Source organism: Protopterus annectens, chromosome 13.part0, assembly GCF_019279795.1.
Source record: "Protopterus annectens isolate FY-2018-M chromosome 13.part0, PAN1.0, whole genome shotgun sequence".
NCBI lineage: Eukaryota > Metazoa > Chordata > Ceratodontiformes > Protopteridae > Protopterus > Protopterus annectens.
In genome coordinates this window covers 623341628-623360123 of record NC_056747.1, presented here as the reverse complement: position 1 = coordinate 623360123, position 18496 = coordinate 623341628, and the positions used below count along the sequence as shown (strand labels likewise).

General features: G+C 39.6%; 1 protein-coding gene across 2 annotated transcripts in view; it reads left to right on the top strand.

The window, feature by feature from the left end:
• Nucleotides 1-16086, top strand: part of RPH3AL (rabphilin 3A like (without C2 domains)) — a 2297739-nt gene extending 2281653 nt beyond the window's left edge. For both annotated transcript variants that reach the window (XM_044054286.1, XM_044054287.1), the window contains exon 8: nt 15314-16086. In XM_044054286.1, the coding sequence (XP_043910221.1) occupies nt 15314-15333 (20 nt within the window). In that variant the 3' untranslated portion in view covers nt 15334-16086. The remainder of the gene's footprint in view (nt 1-15313) is intronic.
• Nucleotides 16087-18496: the final 2410 nt, after the last annotated feature.

The window sequence follows — 18496 nt, the reverse complement described above, 5'->3', positions numbered from 1 at the left end:
TGTCATCTGGTGCCTTCTACAAGGAGTTGGATACCAGATCCATTTTAGAAGCTGCCAACTGGTCTTCTGTCCACACCTTCACTAAATACTGTAAGGTCGATGCCTTCTGTAAGTCCAGGGTGACCTTTGGCAAAACAGTTCTGTTTGGCCTCCTAGATTCTACAGCCTCACTTTAACCTTCCACCCTTCTTCTCTCTACACCTCCTGGAATCACCCATCTGTTATGAATATTGCAACAGTTATTTTAGTCGGGACATAGTACAGTTGTGTAAGAATTTACTATAACAGTAGATAACCTGTTGATCATAGTTGTAGTATTCCTTCCCTCTCTCCTTATCTCCCCTACTCTTCTCATTCTTACACACACACACACACACACACACACACACACACACACATACACACACACACACACACACACACACACTTTCCCAGTTTATTACATCACTTTTTAGGGAGGGTTACTTCTCTGTTCAAATTTCACCCCTCTTCGCAGACCAGTCTCCTTTCTTAGGTGTCTTTAGGCCACTAGCTGGAGATAGTCTGAGTATCTTACATGTAAATCCAGTTATATACCCCTACACCAACAAGCTGAGGTCATCACTGGACATACATCCTACGGAAAGTATAGCTTTGGTTCCTGGACAGACATCAGTGGACAGCTATAAATACTGCAACAGTTATAAGCAGAACATCTCTTGTTATAGTAAGTTTTTGCACAACTGTAATTTTGCAATAAAGATCAAGGAAGGAAGATGTGAAACAGAAATACTAGCCTTGGACTACATGGAATGGGTAGAGACAGTGGTGAAACAGATGAAGCCTTAAGGAACAACATAGGGAAATGGAGCACAACAGAGATGAATAAGCTTTGGGAGATCATAAAGTGCAGCATTTTAAAAAGAGTGTAGAGAAAACTTGGTAGGATAGAAAGTCAAAAGATAGTAAGAGACCACATTGAAGTAATGGAAGTGTTTGAAGGTGAAGAAAAAGGCTAGAAAAAATGAAAGTAGGCAGGGTACCAGAGCAACAGGAGCTCAAATTTATAGTATTATAGTCATATCAATAAGTGTGTTTTCTTATAGTGACAATCCTTTTTCAAATAGAATGTGAAGATAAAGAATTCGGAATTTCACGGTGCCATGTCTCTTAGCCTTGGCACAAATACTGTTTGTGTGGGTCACGTGGATGTGGCATCCTGAGAGTGGAAGCTCAATATATGTAAAAATAAGTTACCTAAGAAGGCATACATAAAGTATTTGGGTATTAAATTTACTGCAATGGATCATCTTGAAAATCAGCTGATACTGTAACTGTTCAGTTATCCCTTTTTTCTTCTTCACACTGCTTTCTAGACTTAAAGTTCATCCACATCTAATTACTCAATATCTTTAATGGCTTGAAGACTGCTAGCAGTAGTCATGGAAAAGAAACACATACATAAATGCAAATTATCAGTTGTTGAAGAGAGGCATCTCTGTTGTAAGATATCATTTTATTTTCTGATGTACTTTATTCTTTTCAGAGTGACAAGGGAACTGCATCCTTATATTATATTATATTGTATTATATTATATAATATTTTATTTTATTAAAAAACAAAAAGAAATGTGGTCAAAACCTGAGGTAATGAAAAACCAGTAAACCAAACAATACCTGGTAACCAGTATCCAACCCTCAATGCACAGTGAACCTGATAAATATTGCCTGTAGTGTTGAAAATAAGTAGATTGTATTGTATGTAATATGTTAAGCACTTTCATCTGCTCAGGGAGTTCTTCAGAACAACATCAAATCAATTCAGTACACCTTTTAAAAGAGTAAATGCAAACCTTTTGGTGTATTATTTAAGATCCTGCCTTAACATCATATCCTTCACAGACCAGCATAACAAATACATTTTAAATGGATCTTAAGAAAAATTAAAAAAAAAAAAAAATATATATATATATATATATATATATATATATATAAAATCATGTTTAATATGTTCAAATGTATACATACAATGTGTAAAATGTGTTATTATATGAAAACACGTATACCAAACACAAACCCACAAATATTACAAATTTTAATTTTAATTTGTTAGTTTATAAAAATAGGAAAGTTGGTAAAATATTAAAAGTTGATTCCCTGGGACACAAAATTTCATGTCAAAGCTTAGCTGCTCTTAATTTTAACACAGCTAAGGTTTGACATGAAAACTTGGAAGGCTACTGGCATTCAGTGTCAGTTGGCAAAGTAATTCACAGTATTCTAAAAAATGTTTTCCCTTGTTCACCCTTGGATCACGGTCTACTTGTACTAAACTCAAAAAATAAACCTGATGTTCATACATTCCAACAAGTGCTTGTATAAAGCATTGGTTTCTACTTTATTACTAATGTCATTTGTGTGCTCGTAAATTCTCTTCTTCAGGCCTGTTTCAGTTTTGCATACATAGAATAATGAGCATATCTTACCAATCACCAAATACATCACCCCCCCCCCCAATTTAAACAGTTAAAATACTTATAACTTTTCAAAGTTTGTCCAGTAATTGGGATGTTTAATGTGTCCACAAACAATACTTCGGAAATGGTTCACAGAAGGATTTCAAACCAACACAACTGTGTTAATTTTATGAAACACGGAATTTGTTGAGTGCTTTCATCTTCATTAAAGATTTCATCAGAATGATTCAGTACACTAAACAGTGCATTTTGTAAATTTCATTGACAGGAGACACAAGTACATTGGATTACATCACTTCCTATTTAAGTAAATCTCAATAAAACAAATTTTCTCACACTTATCAACTTGTTAAAATAAACTCCAAGTAAAATTAATACTTGTGTATTATTTTGTAAAGCAAAACTTGTTACATTTTAAAAGCTTTTGGCAAAATGCATCATTAATTTTTATTGACAATGTTCCTGTCATCATCTTGTGATTCAGTGTATTATTTTTTGCTATAAAAAAATTACTGTGCAAAAAAAGTTGTTATAGCTTGGCTGCACGCATTTTCAAAACTGGACATAGCGACAGCTGTCCATTAAGTCCTGGGGGTAGACTTGCATTAAGGTGTAATTGCCATATTCTCAATATTCGAGTAAAGTCTCCTACTGTCCACCCCTAGGGTTTTATTTTACTTGTTATGATACCTAAAACGGGAATGCATTTTTCGTACATGTTTTTCACTGCTGATATAGATAGTGCTTTAGTTGCCAGTTCTCTAGTTATCTGGTAGTAATGCTCATAAACCCTTGCTTTTAGGGCTGTCTCTGTCTTCCCAACCTAAAATGAGAAACACACCTTACAATAGGCAAGGTAAACCACACCTTTTCCGAGACAATTAAAGTAGTTATTAACAGTAATTGGAATGCTAATCGTAGGGAGCTTAATATCAGTGCTCTGTACCATAAAGTTACACTGATGGCACATACTGCATTTGTAAGTACCTACTTTGTTATACCCAAGTCCTAATCTTTCTCTATCAACACTGTTTTTGAGAAGGTTTTTAATGTTACTTCCCCTTTTATAACTATATAAGAGGGGGTTGAAAAAAATTGCCGAACTGTTGGACAACATAGAAAAAATTCCCCATTATTTTTGAATAATTGTTGTATTTCCACCATATCATGATTGTATGTTAATGTCATGGATCTTTTGGAATTTGCTTCTGTTTTATTCATAAGACATGCATCGTATTTTGAGTTGATGCAATTTTCATCCCTCCATTTCGTACCTAGAAAGGGAATAAATTTGGTACCCCATCCTTCTTATATTTCTTTGTTCAAGTTGGTAACTAGTTGTTTGGGGTATCCTCTTTCTTAAAACAGTTTAGCCACACATTCTAGCTTTTTTACTAAATCACTGAAATTGGACATCATATCGGCAACTTATACCATCTGACCCTTTACAATTTTGATGAAGAGGATAGTTGCTATGAAAAAAATATATATGAATTGGTAAATTTTCTTTCCTGTACAAAGATGATTTTAAGTTGTTGCCTCTAGAACTTTGGTCAACTTGACATCCAAATAATGTACTTCCTGTAATGTAATACTATGAGTAAACCTTAATAATTTGGTGGTGGCATTTATATATATATATATATATATATATATATATATATATATATATATATATATATATATGTCTGTGTGTGTGTGTGTGTGTGTATATATATATATAAATATATATATATATATATATATATATATATATATAGATAAAGATATATATAAAAAGGTGAATTAAACACAAAACACTTTTCCCAGTGTAATAAAACCAAGTTTACAAAGAGTTGGGGCACAGACCTGTCCCATAGCAACCGCCCCCCTCGTTTGCTTAATATGTTCCCCTTCAAAGTAGACATAGGTATTGTCCAAAACAAGTTCCAAACATTCCATAACCATTTAAGTTCATTTGTGGTCATAGGTTCATAGGTAGGTACTAGGCTATTGGCCCAAAGGCCTATGTAAGCCTAGCCAACAAATTTCACTGGCTTACGCCACCCAAGAAAGTTAATTTCCTGTGCCCCTGTCAAGCAGAGCCCAAGAAGTGATCCCCTGGGTGTATTTCGTATTTCCCATCTACTCAAAGATTCTTCTTGAAGAGTGCTAATGAGGAACTTTGCTTGATATAGATGGGTAGCTTGTTCCAGAGTACAGGAAGTCTCTGGGACTGGAGTCTATCCCTCCAGCATGTCCTGCTTATTGTGATGACAAAGTTTAGGTCCCTAGAGAGTGTAGCTTGGAGGGATTGGGATTTCTTTAGGTGTAGCATGCCCAACAGCTCTGGGTTTAACATAGCTTTATGTGTTAGGCAGAGATCTCCTCAGAGTAGGTGATATGCTACAGAGTAAAGCTGGAGTTTTTTGAGACGATCAGTATAGGGCATCTGTTTGAGGCCAGTAATCCTCTTTGTGAGGTACTTTTGCGACCATTCCAGCTGCTGCAGATGTCTTGTGAGGTGCATTCCAAAAGGGGCATTGTACTCTATAATGGGTCTAATGAGTGCCGAGTAGAGGGAACAATTACCTCTTTTTTCCTGGATGAGAACCCTTTTGTGATGAGGTGTGCCACACAGAAGGACCTCCCGACTACCGCGGTGATGCGACTATCAAAGGAGAGACCACTGCCCACCTGGGTCCCAAGGTCTCTTATCACACATCCGGTTTTATGTAGACTGCCGTTTATGTGGTAGTTCATGGGTACAGAGTTTTTACCAAAGGGGACAACAACGCACCCCCCGGCACCGAGCCTGAGGCCTTGCCTCCGACACCAGGCATCTGTGTTAGTGAGGACCCTCCGTAGGATGTCCACATCATCCAGGGACCTGACCATGGCTCCCAGCTTGCAGCCATCTGCAAACCCCGCCAGTCAGAGGCCCTCAGTGCAAGCCTGTACCTCACAGAAGCAGATACCAAACAGGAGCGGTCCCAGGACTGAACCCTGTGTTACTCCACTTCTCACTGGTTTGTAGTCCGCAACCTTCACAGTGTGGGTTCTGTCAGTGAGCCAGTTGTCAACCCATCATGCGACACAGGGATTTATAGCTAGTTTAGTGAGTTTAGCCATAATTCCAGAATGGGGGATGGCATTGAAAGCCTTGGCGAGGTCAAGATAGGCTGCATGAACCACCCTACCCCCGTCCTCGGCCCCGGTGACCGCCTCAAAGAAGTCAACCAGGTTCAGAAGGCACGATCCTCCCCCCACAAACCCAAACTGGGTGGGGTCCAGAGCTCGGAGGTTACCAACGTCCCCGCTTATGAGCTCCATGATGATACGTTCTATGGCCTCGCAGACCATGGTCACCAGGCCAATAGGGCAACAGTTCCCAGGATCAGCAGTGGCCCCCCCCTCTGTGAAGCGGGATAACTGTTGCCATGTGCCACGCAGTAGGCACAAAGCCTAACGTGAGACTATAAATGAACATGGTGCTTAGGTGGGGAGCCAGTTCATTCTAAAGTTCATGTAAAACGCAGCCTGGGATGTTGTCCAGTCCACATGGATGCTGTGTTTTTTTTTTTTTTTTTTAGAGAGTGCAGCTTTTACCTGCATAGATGTGATTACAGGGACTCTGCATTCTTCCTTTAATAGATATGGGCCCCTTAGGCGGTGAGAGGGGGGCAAAGCTAGTACCGAGCCTATCTGCCAGGATGCTGCCAATTTCAGTTGGTTCTGCAATTTTCCTGCCATTGGGCTGTAACTCAGAGCAGATCTGGGTGTTGCCATTGAGATTCTTGACACAGCTATAGAATGCCTTGTGGTTGCCCCTGGAATCAGTAGTGATTTTGTTTTCGTAGCTAGCTTTGGAGGATACTATAACAGATCTCAGCTTCTTAGTGAGGCCGACCAGGGAGCTCCTCCACTCAAGGGACCCCACTCTCCCCCACAACAGCCTCTTCCCTCTGTTGTAGAGCCCATCCATGGCAGGATACCACCAGACTGGCCTCCCCCTCTCCGGAGGACAACGTCCTGGTTCTGTTTGGGATAGCACAATCCATGCATTCGTGTAAGTGCCTATAGAGTGTATCTGTGTAGGATTCAGCAGTTGTAACTGTATTGTCCATCTGCATGGGTGTCATGAAGTCCGCCACCTCTGTCCCAAGAAGCACGAAGTCGGCTTTGTAGAAACCTTTTACCGTGGTCTCCTTAATGGTGGGTGAGGGTGGGATGTGGACAGCCAGGGCGACCAGCTTATGGTTGGATCTGACCAACGAGGAGCCGACTCCAGGTGCAGAACACCAGTCACTCATGCTGGCAATGACTAGGTCTAGGACATTGCTTCCCCCAGTGGGGGCGTGGATAAGCCGATCCAGGGCAGTGGAACCCACGAATTCCAGAAAGGGTTGAGTGAAAACTTTGGTACATAAGCAGCTCTCCCAGCTAATGGTGGGGCAGCCGAAACCGCCTATTACCAGGGTGTCTGGTTGAACCCTAATATTTTCCAGTATATCAAGAAAACAGGAGTGGGAATCCTGGGGCATGGTGGGGGATCTGCAGCAAGCTACAATTTGGATTGCAGTTTTGCCCAGTTAGTTGCACTTGGATAACCTCGGATGCGTTATGCTGTGCAACCAGCCTGGAGATGTGGATATCCCCAATGAATATGGACACCTCCGCCCTTGGTGCTCCGGTCCAGGTTAGATGGCTGAAAAATGTGGCATGAGCCACAGCGCGGCAAAGCAGGGGTACTTTCTACAGCCCCGAATCAGGTCTCAGTCACAGCACAGATATCGATGCTCTCCACCCTAAGGAGTGCCTCAAGTGAGTGCATCCCAAGACCTAGACCTCTAGCATTGAGCAGCATCACCCTCAGGTTTTGATTTCCTGTTCCTGTTATGGTGGTGAATTTGTCATTTGAACCTTGCCTAAAAAAGGCACTACAGGGCCGGCAAGACCCCCCAGCGAGCATCCAGAATCCCAGGGGAAGACAGATGCAGGCCACCTCCGGCAAAGCATCACGGTCCGCCAACCATGCCACCCCAGACAGACAGACACTGGATCCCCCTAAAATGACACCAAAAGCTTAGCCAATTGTTGAAGTCAATCGTCTTGTCTCTGTACTGCGGTATCACTCTGGGCGATGGCAGGGCACTACCCAGGGCCATGGTCACACCTGCCTGGGTCACAAGGTCAGAGAGCCCCTCCAGGTCTCCTTTCATGCAGTCCAGGGAGGTACATCTCAGGCTGCCCACACCAACATGGACAATGACAGAGTCATATTTGTACTTGTGGAGTAACCCGAGTGAGCGGATCACGCGACGGATCCCGGCACCTGACAGGCAGCTAACAGTAACCTTCTCCCCGTTCCGCAAGGGGAGTGGGACAACCACAGAGCCATCTAGTACTAGTGCAGTGGGCATGCTGCCCTGCCTTATGGGCTGTAGTTTATTGGCACACTGAGTCTGTGGGCCATGTGTCATTTGAGTTGTGTGAGGTTGCTTGCGTTTCTGCTTTGGAGGTCTCTGCTGCTTGAGCAGATTATTACTGAGAGCCTCCGCAAATGTTTTTGTGTTTCTGTGTGGATTTTTTGTGATGTAGGTTTAGTGGGACTATGTGATGAGTGGGGTGTGTTGCAAGTGTTTACCTTCTCCTCTTGACTGTCAAGTTCAGTCTTGGTTGGAGAGGGCTTCACCTCCAGCCTGGCCAGACAAGTGCATCTCTCACAAGTTGTGGTGCCGGGTGGCAGGAAGAGAGGGCTGTCCGTGCATATGAGGTAATTGCCACACTGCCCCAAGATGCCCAGATTCATCAGATAGACAGGAGAGAACACTGGGAGCTTGACCCTTGGACATGCCTGAATAAAAAAACTACTTTCTTCTAGATAAGTGAGGAAAGTGAGTATTAGAGCCATTTTTCTCTAAGCAAGTGTGGAAAGTAAGTACAAAAACTGTTTTCCTCTAGGTAAAGAGGAAGGTTGAGTGTTGTAGAAATTTGTAGCTTATTTAGTGCTAACAACAAGTTCTGAACAAGTGCTGAGCACGAATAAGCAAATTCAAGCGCTAAAACTAAGAATCTGTACCTGGATCTTGTGGTAGATAGGCTACCTAGTGCTTACCACTTCCACTGATAAGCTAGAATGCTTCCCTCCAACACAGAAAGGCTTGGGGGGCTCAGAAGCTTACAAACAATCCTGGATATAGCAAATCTGTATCTGGGCTACATAGGTTTGGATAGTTTATTTTCCTTAATAAACAAAATCACCACCCAAAACTGCATTTTGTGCTTACCTGGATTATCCCTGTCCAACATTCAAACTTGTTTGATGACCTGAAACATTTAAGTGTATCAGGCCAATCATCAAGTATGATGTCCCATTTGGCATGTGTCTCACTAGACACATGCAACAGCTAGAAAGGCCACAAAAAGTACCTCACGAAGAGGATCCTAGGCCTTAAACACATGCCCTACATGGACAGACTCAAAAAACTCCAGCTATTTTCTGTCTCACATAATCTACTAAGTGGCGATCTTCTGCTTGACATACAAAGCCATGACTGACCCAGCTCTGTTAGAAGTGCTACATCTAAAGAAATCCAAATCCCTCCACAACACATGCTCCAGAGACCTCACCCTCATTACCACAATCAACAGAACATGCTGGAGGGACAAGTTCATAACCCAGAGACTGCCCATGCCCTGAATAGACCTCCCACACATGTCAAGCAGAGCACCTTATTGGCCCACTTCAAGAGGCATCTTGATGAGTTGATGGGAAATAGAAAGTTCACCCCAGGGATCACTGCAGTGGCTCTAATTGATAGAGGCAGTGGGAACTAACGTTGGGTGGCACGATGCCAGGGCACTTCTATAGGCTATGCTTGTAAAAGCTCCAGGGACATTAGCCCAATACACACCTACAGTGCAATGAAAAAGTACTTGCCCCTTCCTGATTTCTTATTTCCCCTCATGCCCGTCACACTCAAATGTTTCAGATCATCAAACAAATCTAAACACTAGACAAAGACAACCCAAGCAAACACAAAAGGCAGCTCTCAAGTGATGATTCTACTAATCAAGGGAAACAAACTAGCCAAACCTACAAAAATTCATGTTCATTTAAAATTTATTCACACCATTCCATTCAAACTTGGATATCTATAGTAACAAATATTCATTGGGAAAACTGCCCTTCACTAGAAACCTTGGCTAAGAAATCCCAATAATCTATTTGTATATGATCATAAAGTCGTAGTATAGATTTTAATTTCCTGTCCAGAAACACTGTAGAGAGATAAGTCTTTGATTGTTTAGCAGCTACTATTGGCCTAAGGGGTGGATCTTGTAAATATTTTGTGAATCTTTGGTATCCCAAAGAAAGTTAAAATAACTGGTCTAGGATTTGTAAGAAATGCACCTAGGCTGTTGTCTAGACTACCATGTAAAAAGTTGTCATTCAAAATCAAATCAGTTCTCCCATAGGCCACGTTGATCTCATTTTTTGAAACTTGCACATATCTAGAATCACTATTCAGTACATGCAACATTTTGACCCTATAACACCAAATGCCCATAATATTCCCCACCCCCCCTTGTTAAGTTTCATAACTCTTATATCCTTATTCAAGTTCAATTCTTTCAAAATATGTTTTTTATCAGAATGTAAATTAAATAAATACACGCCTCTTCTTAGTATTCAAGTAATGTCTTATATCATACACTACTAATGCTTCAAAGCTGATGAGTATAGGATGCAAAGGGGGGGGGGATTCAACCCCCCCCCCCAACTGACCCATTGCTGCAGCTGTGGTTCCAAAACATATCCACTTGCAGGGTATATTGATTGAAAGCTGAAACCATTCTTACATATCCACAAGCATATTCTGATTGATTCATGGGACTTTTTAGCAAAAATGACAGTGAATTTATATCAGGGCATATCCGTATTAATCACCATTGACATTGCTGATTTATTTTCTGTTATTTCTCATGAAGTTGGGTTGCAGTGGTTTGAAAAAGTATTATTTGAATGTGAAGTCTTGAAGGGTAGGGACTTTAAATGTCTTGTGGAGTGTATGGAATTAGTTTTAACCAATATTTTTTTTTCTACTTCGAGGACAGGTTTTACAAGCAATTGAATGGTGTGACTATGGGTCCAGCATGCTCCTCTATGTATGCCAATATGGTTGTATGTTACTGGGAGCGGGAACACATATTTTAAGTCTGGATATACGAGTTATACCTCTTTATATGTTTGATTTTTGGATGACATTTTTAAATAAAGAATGATTCATTGGAAAATTTGGATGAATTTGTTGAATATCTCAGTAGTAATACTGATTTTTTAAAGCTCACTTACAGATACTGAGAGGATGAGATTAGTTATCTTGATGTGAACATCCAGAAGTATTTGTTCAATAGCAGGTTTATATTTAAATTTCACAGGAAGGAAAACTTTTCCATTTCTTATTTGTATTATCATAGTGAATATCCACCCCTAAAAGATGATTATTATTAAGGGTCAGTTAATAAGAACAGCTAGGATGACCTCTTCCCGATATTAACATTTTTATTGAGTGAAAGTGTTAAACTCCAGGATTTTTTCTTCAGTGGGGTTATCCTCTTAATTTAGTTAAAACAATAGCAGAGGCGGTCCAGCTGGGATGGGGTGTAAAGGTTGTCCCCATATTGGAGAAAAGTGATGAAAGTAGAGTTGAAAATGTAAAGGTTGATATTTGTAATGAGAAGAATGCGAATTACACCAGATCTCTTATTATGAGGTACAAGTAAGATACATGGGAGGTCCAGAACATTATATCTTGATATTGGCAGATGTTTTTCAAAATGCCCAATGGTTTGAGAGTTTTCTCGCAAGCCTTGGTATACACTTACAAGAGAGGGCATAATGTTAGAGATTCTAGAAGAAGTGTTTAGTATATATGTTTTTATATAATAATATATTTTACACATTGTACGTAGACATTTGAACATATTTAACATGATTATATTTTATTTTTTAAAAACTTTTAAGATCCATTTAAAACTTATTTGTTATGCTGGTCTGTGAAGGATCTTGGATAATGCACCAATAGTGTGGAGTTTACTGTTTTAAAATGTGTTTTGAATTGATTTGATGTTGTTCTGAAGAAATCTTTGAGCAGACGAAAGTGCTTAAATATTATATATAATAAAACCTACTTCTTTTCAATACTGCAGACAATATTTATTCTGTTTGCCCTCTATTGTGGCTTGGCTATTGCTTACGAGGTATTATTTGGACTAATATTATATTATATAGGAAAAAAACTAGGCAAATGATCTTGAGGATTATAAGATACCTAGTGAAACATTCCTTTAAGTAGACAAACTTGAAAAATTGTGCCTCTCTTTTCAAGCATTTAATAGTGCTGTCCTCCCAAATCAGGCAAGGGCTATACATGATAGTCGCGGTGTAAGTTTGTATCTACTCATCTAATCATCAAGACAAGCATTAAAGTTAGTAAAAAATAGTGATTTGTTTGACTTGCAGTGGAATATATATTCCATGGGCTGGGAATACATTGAAATAGGGACCTCTCTCTCAAGTGAGATTTCTTTATTTGTTGGTATAGATTTAGATCCCTAGTGTAGATTTTGTAAAGCCACTGATTCTGCATAGAAACAGGACATAAAATAGGATTTTTTTCATGGCCTTGAAAAGTAAGAGATGGGTCACTTTGGAGCAGCCTGTGGGCTACTGATCATAAGGAGAGTTTTGTTAATCTGTCAGTATAGCTGAATATTTAAATTCTTTAATTTTCCTAGTAAAGTATCTTTGTGGCCTTTCTAGTTGAGCAATATACTTCGATTTATACATACCAAAGGAAGCACTGTATTCAATGATGTGCTTTATAAGAGAAGAGTAAAGTGGAAGGATGACTACTTTGGATCTTGAAGATATTCTCTTGGAAATTAAGTAAGCCAGAGAGAAAGAGTTCCTGACAGTGGTATACATTTGTTGATCAAATGAGAGGGATATGGCCACATAAGTACTCATGTCTCTTATGACTGAGTTTGTCTAAACAGAAGTACTATTTATAGTATTTGAGGAGAGAACAGTTTTTTTTAATGGATCTCTACAGCACTTTTTTACATTTAACACGATTATTTTCAGTACACCAGTAGTCTAAATAAGAACAGTGCCTTTAACGTGGGACTCTCCTGTAACTCATATGCATTCACATTTGTGTAGGACTGAAATATGGTTTTATTGCAGTGAGAGCACTCCCTCTCTGCGTGGTTTAGTGCCTAACGTGGAGTAACTGTTTTTGTCAGAGGTACCATCACCTCTTGAAAAATTCTGCACAGCCCTCACTTAGTGCATTAGGAGAGCCAAATTACCATTAACAAATCCAGCTGTTATCACATTGTTAGCTACACATCCTCATAAATATCACCAAAGATCATGGAAATAATCTTAACACCACTGACAAGTTAAATATCAAAACAAATAACTTCTTGATAGGGGAATTCAATTACCCAGACATTAATAGGCATGCTTAACCCCTCTAAAATGTATATGCCATGCATTTTTTTGTTAATGCCAATGTGCTACAGCAAAATGTAAAACTCTACTAACTAGAGATGCTGTAATATCCTTGACTTAGTACCTACCAGTGTAACCCCTGCCTGTACTCCAGCTCACATCTCCTCATCCCTGGATATATCTGACCACAGTCTGTCATTTTCTCTGTCAAACCTAGTGGTAGCACCCCACTTCCAAATAAGACCATCATTAGGGACTCCACCAAGGCAAACCTAATTCAGCCTATAGAAGATCTTTGCAAAATTCTCAACAATTCCATGCAGATGGGCCCAGCTGAGAGGGATGCCACATTCACCTCCAACCTTTATCAGTACCTAAACAGGAGCATAGAAAAGTCTGTACCTGTCCTCCCTAAATATAATGGTAAATTCAGGAATAAAGCTCTCTGGTGGAACTCCCATATTAATAAGCTGTATAACTAAAGAAGATTATGAAATGTTTTAAGAAATCCCAATTTCCTTGTCTCAGGATCACACTGAAACATACAAGTAACAAACTTAAGAGTACTGTTAGAGAATGTTAAAGCAGAGTGCAAGCTTAAGAAAACTAACAATCTTTCTTCAGTTATATCAGGAAATTAAAGAATTATGTCCAACAATGCAATACGCTTAACTTATAATGACATTGCATATTTAAATCTCAAGAATATAGCCAACATATTGGTAGACAAATTTAGTGCTAAGTTTATCCCACCTACCTACAGTGTTGCCTCAATATCCCTAAAAATTAAATTTCCCTGTTAATCACTTTGGTACAAGTCTTAAAATCCCCATTAAAGACTAAAACTAATACTTCAGCATGACTCCACAATATACCAGGCTGCATTTTCATCAATGTTAAGTATGCACCTTCTTAGCCTTTGCTTAAAAGAGGTAACAGATTTCAGCCTCAGCCTTATCCACAGGGTTTATGCCAGGACACAGTTACTGTTACTCCCCTACACAAGGGTGCCCTCTCTACAGATCCAGGCAATTATAGATCTAGCAGCTTCACCAGCATTATATGCAAAACCATGGAACATATCATATCAGACCTCATTTATGTTGATTCAGACAAGTTAACTGATTTAGACCCAAATAAGTTTGGTTTTGTGAAGGGCAGATCCCGGCTCCTGGACCTAATAATTGTCACTGAAAAGGTTACAGAGGCTGTGGACAGTTGTCTGTCAATGCACACTCCTTATCTTGATCTGCCCAAGGCTTTTGACTCTATCCCCATGTTGATTTTGCTAAAAATTAGGCAAACAATGTAAACTCTTATGTTATCTGTTGGAATTTTCATTGGCTATCTAGCAAATCATAGGTTGTGAAAATTGCTGATAACCTCTCTGAATGTAAAACTGTAACTAGTAAAGTGCCAGAGAGATTAGTGCTGGGCCCTCTTCTATTTGGCAGTTATTTTACAGTCATCCAGTCTCTGATGACAAAATGGCCAGTCATCCATTCACTGATACTAAATAGCTCCAGCAAGGGCTAGAATACAGACGTACCTGGTATACTGAAAATGTCTCAATTTAAATGCAAAAAAGTACAGTAGAGTACCATTCAGTAAAAAGGCTGTTGCCACCTCACGTTACACTATTAAACTATTTCTTATATTATGTTATATTATATTATATTATTTATTTATTTAACATTTGTTGACCAGGAAAATCAGACTAGAACAAAGCTTATTTTCAGAGGAGGCCCGGGCAGAAATGCTACAGATGCTTGTCTTTGGATATTATATTATATTGTATCATGTAATGTTATGTTTTAAATTTCTCCAACCAGTTTAGTGTAAGATCATAGTCTTGTCCTATGTATCATGGTAAAGTACGAAATAGTGACAAGTGTGTATTGTTCTGGTTGAAACAGAATGCACTTCCCTGCAGAGCATGGCAGTAGAAGTGATTGTACATTATAGAATGTGGTAAGAATTACATTCTTATTAATTATTCTGAAGTGTGTTAGTTTATGAGGCATTATTTTCATAGCCCAGTAGTTTCTTTCCTGAACAGGGGAGGAAATTATCCAATTGGTCAGCACTGCCCCTTTGATTATAGTAGTGTATTTGTCATACATAGGTACACACTTTTTAAACTTCATTCTTGTACTTTTTGTGATAAATTATTGTATTGGACAGCTGTTTTACAGATGTTTTGCTCTGGGAAATTTCATCTTTCCAGATGCAAATTTTCACAAGTTTTCAGTTGTCTGATTCTTAGCTAGAAACTCTCACTTGTACCACTGTATGTATTTGTAGCTGCAAAAGTTGAAGTAGAATGTAAGTGCTTCCTCCTATTTTCTTTCAGTGCTGAACAGCTTAGACTAAATAGTTGGAATTTCTGTCAAGAAGAAGGCTGGAACTTGCATATTGTGCATCTACCCATCTCCATCTGCATGAGAAAGGGACAAAGAAAGAATACATGCTTGTCGTTGACTATCCAAGAACTACCATTCATCCATGGCTTGACTGAGACTTCATCAGACTGACCTGAATCATCTTTTGCATGTATATAGGATCTAGCAACTAAATTTCAGTCATATGCTGCTGTGTGAATGGAAGGCATTTAGTAGGTAATGCCCAGTGTTAGACCCTTACCAGAAATAGCAGTTAATCTTTCAACATTACTGGCAGATTCCAGCCGCAGACCACAGTGTCTGTGTAAGTAAAATGATTAGACAGTATATAAATTGTATACTAATGAGTAGTCATTTTTGTTAACACTGTGTTGTCAGCAGAAGTGTCAGTATGATATTAAATTCAGTTCTCTACTGTGGTATGTGATTATCGGTTGCTTAAGTCTTTTTCCTGTTTGCTGTGCTCTCTGTAAAATGTTCCAGTGCCTTATAAAATATTTGCTAGCTAACTGCCAGTACAGAGCTGCAAACCACTTAATTTGTTACAATCAAAATTCTCGTGGAAGACACAAATAACCAGGTTCAAAATAATTATGAAAGCTTTTAAAATAATCCAAGGAATCTAAACGTTATGACAATTCTGATTTATATGCAGAATAAGTTTTTAAAAATAATTTGTAATAGAGAGACCATTGTGAGCATCAATAAAGAGTACCATAAGAAATTGTTTGTTTCAGCTTGTTTGTTTAAATGAGGACTAACTTTTCTACATTGCTTGTTGTCTATGTGGATCATCACTGTAATTATACTTCGGTGTACACTATGATTCTTCTTTTTATTACTTTTGTTTATTGATTATGTTTAATTCTTGTTTATGGTCACCACTATGAGCAGTGTTAAGTGGTTTTATTTCCTTTAATTGTAAGGAACTACAATTTCTTGTCCCATTGTAGTGCATATAGTGAGAGTGCGCAACAGTATGTTACAACAGAAGGAGCTGCATGTCATCTGCTGTTACAGTTAACAAGTAATCTGATGCCCTTTTCATTTGTTCCTTAACATGTGGGTATTGGATCTTACTTGGCCATATACACTAGACTTTTGGATCCAACTCTTGAGCTCCTCCCTCTACCCATAATGCCCTAGTCAGCTAACAATACCCCAGATCTCATTTGCCGCCATCTCATACAGATATGGATCCTTCTCTAAGAGCTAGTTTGGATAGTTTTAGCTGTTTTTGTGAGTAATTACCTTATTTAAGTGTTTTTATCTTGTATATTCTGCTAATAATGATATATGATTTTTCTCACAGTTACTCCTTTTATAACCTTTTTCTACCTTTTGGTAGTTTCTGCCATACCATAGCTAGTACCTGTCTTTTCTTTCTTTCTGACCTTTCTTCCTTGTAGAAGGTACTCTTTCTACCATTGTTGGTAATCCACTTACCACTATTAAAAAAATTATTTTACCTACTGTTTTATTTTCTTTACCCTTTTTAAAGGCCTGTTTCTAAAGTGCTTGAAAAATCAACAGGCTTTACAAAGTGCACTTCCTGTTGGCATAAGTTTCTCAATTCTGATACCACAGGGAGTGTGCGTACTGCCTTGAAGTGCCATACCTCAACAATGACTGCTCCATGTGTGCTGCATTTAATTTGAGAGCACTTAGGGCAGACACAATAAGTTGGTGCTGCTGCCCTCTTCCTCTTCATCTTCAGGGGCGTAAACCCCTGGTAAATCTGTGAAATCCTCTTTGGAGTTGAAGGAATCTCACAAAAGCTCTCCCACCTGTTCTTCAAAGTCTACTACATTGACTTCATATTCATGTGAGCCTCCTTAAAAAATTCAGAAAACTTCGAATCCGACTTCTTCGGATCCTAAGAAAAAAAATACTCGGATCCTGTACCCTCAGATCTGATGGTTATTCCAAGTCTGCTTGAACCTGCTCCCTCGGGTTCATCATCAGATGCATTCTCCTTTTCTCCAAGGAACACCAAGGAGAGAGTCTAGGCCCCCAATCAGCCACCTCTTCCATTAGGTCCTCCAGAAGTTTGTCAGAAGCCGACATGAATAGAATGATGAGGAAATTCCTTAGAAATCAGATTCAGGTGGGAGTTATTCCATCTCCATCTCTCATCAGATAGTGAGCTTTCCTGTCCACTTCTCATGTAGTAATATCTCTTTCTCAGATCTTTCCCAAAGTTTGGGAGCCATTGGATCCAACAGTCCCAAGTGTGTCTGCATCAAATCCAAAGGTGACTAGTTCTTCGACTCTGACTGTTTCCTGACTAATCCTGCTGTGGTTCCCTTGGATCAGGATGAATCTCTGAGCCAAAGCATCGGTGCCAAATCTGGGGGGGGGGGTGTTGGGTTCCACTCCGATTTTATTGGAGCTGGCCTTGTCCCTATGGGCTTCTGTGTTGGACAACTCACGTCTGACACTTTCTTTGAGGCATAGATACAGGGTTGGGACTTGGTAGAGTTGGAGTTTTTGGCTCCTGTACAGCCAACCACAGTCCTCCCAGTCTTTCTGCCTTTGAGGTAGTGGAGAGGGCTTTCTCTCAACCAAGAGATTTGATTACCCTCTCATCCTTGGATCCCTACATCGCTTCCTCCTTTGGGTCCGTGCTCTGATCCTATCAGGCCTCCACCAAAGTGACAGCTGGTACCATCTAACATCCAAACAGTTCCTATTGAGGAGCTTCCATTCTCTTTGGATAACTCTCCAGGCCATCCTATTGAAGAAGTTCCCTGAAAAGGAACATGCAAAAGGGGACACATAGATTCCCATATGCAATCCCTCATGAAAGATACTGACTTCAATGATGGGGAAGGGTCCCCCAGATCTCCACCAGTTGACCTCTCATTTGGGGACTTCCTAGCAGTTCTTAAACAAAAAGAAGGATGGTCTTAAGATACTCCCTCCAAGGAGGAGTCAGTTTATCTGGAAGCTTTTGGGTCCAGCCCATCTATGTCTTTGATGACTCCCCCGGTGGATGAGCTTATAGATTTAATCTCTTGCTGGGCATGGAGGGAACTGGATTCTGTTTAACCAATTTCCTGACTTCCTGAGAAAGTTTTGGCACTATCAAAGGACAGACTTTATTGGAGCAAAGGAGTCCCTGTTGATGCTAT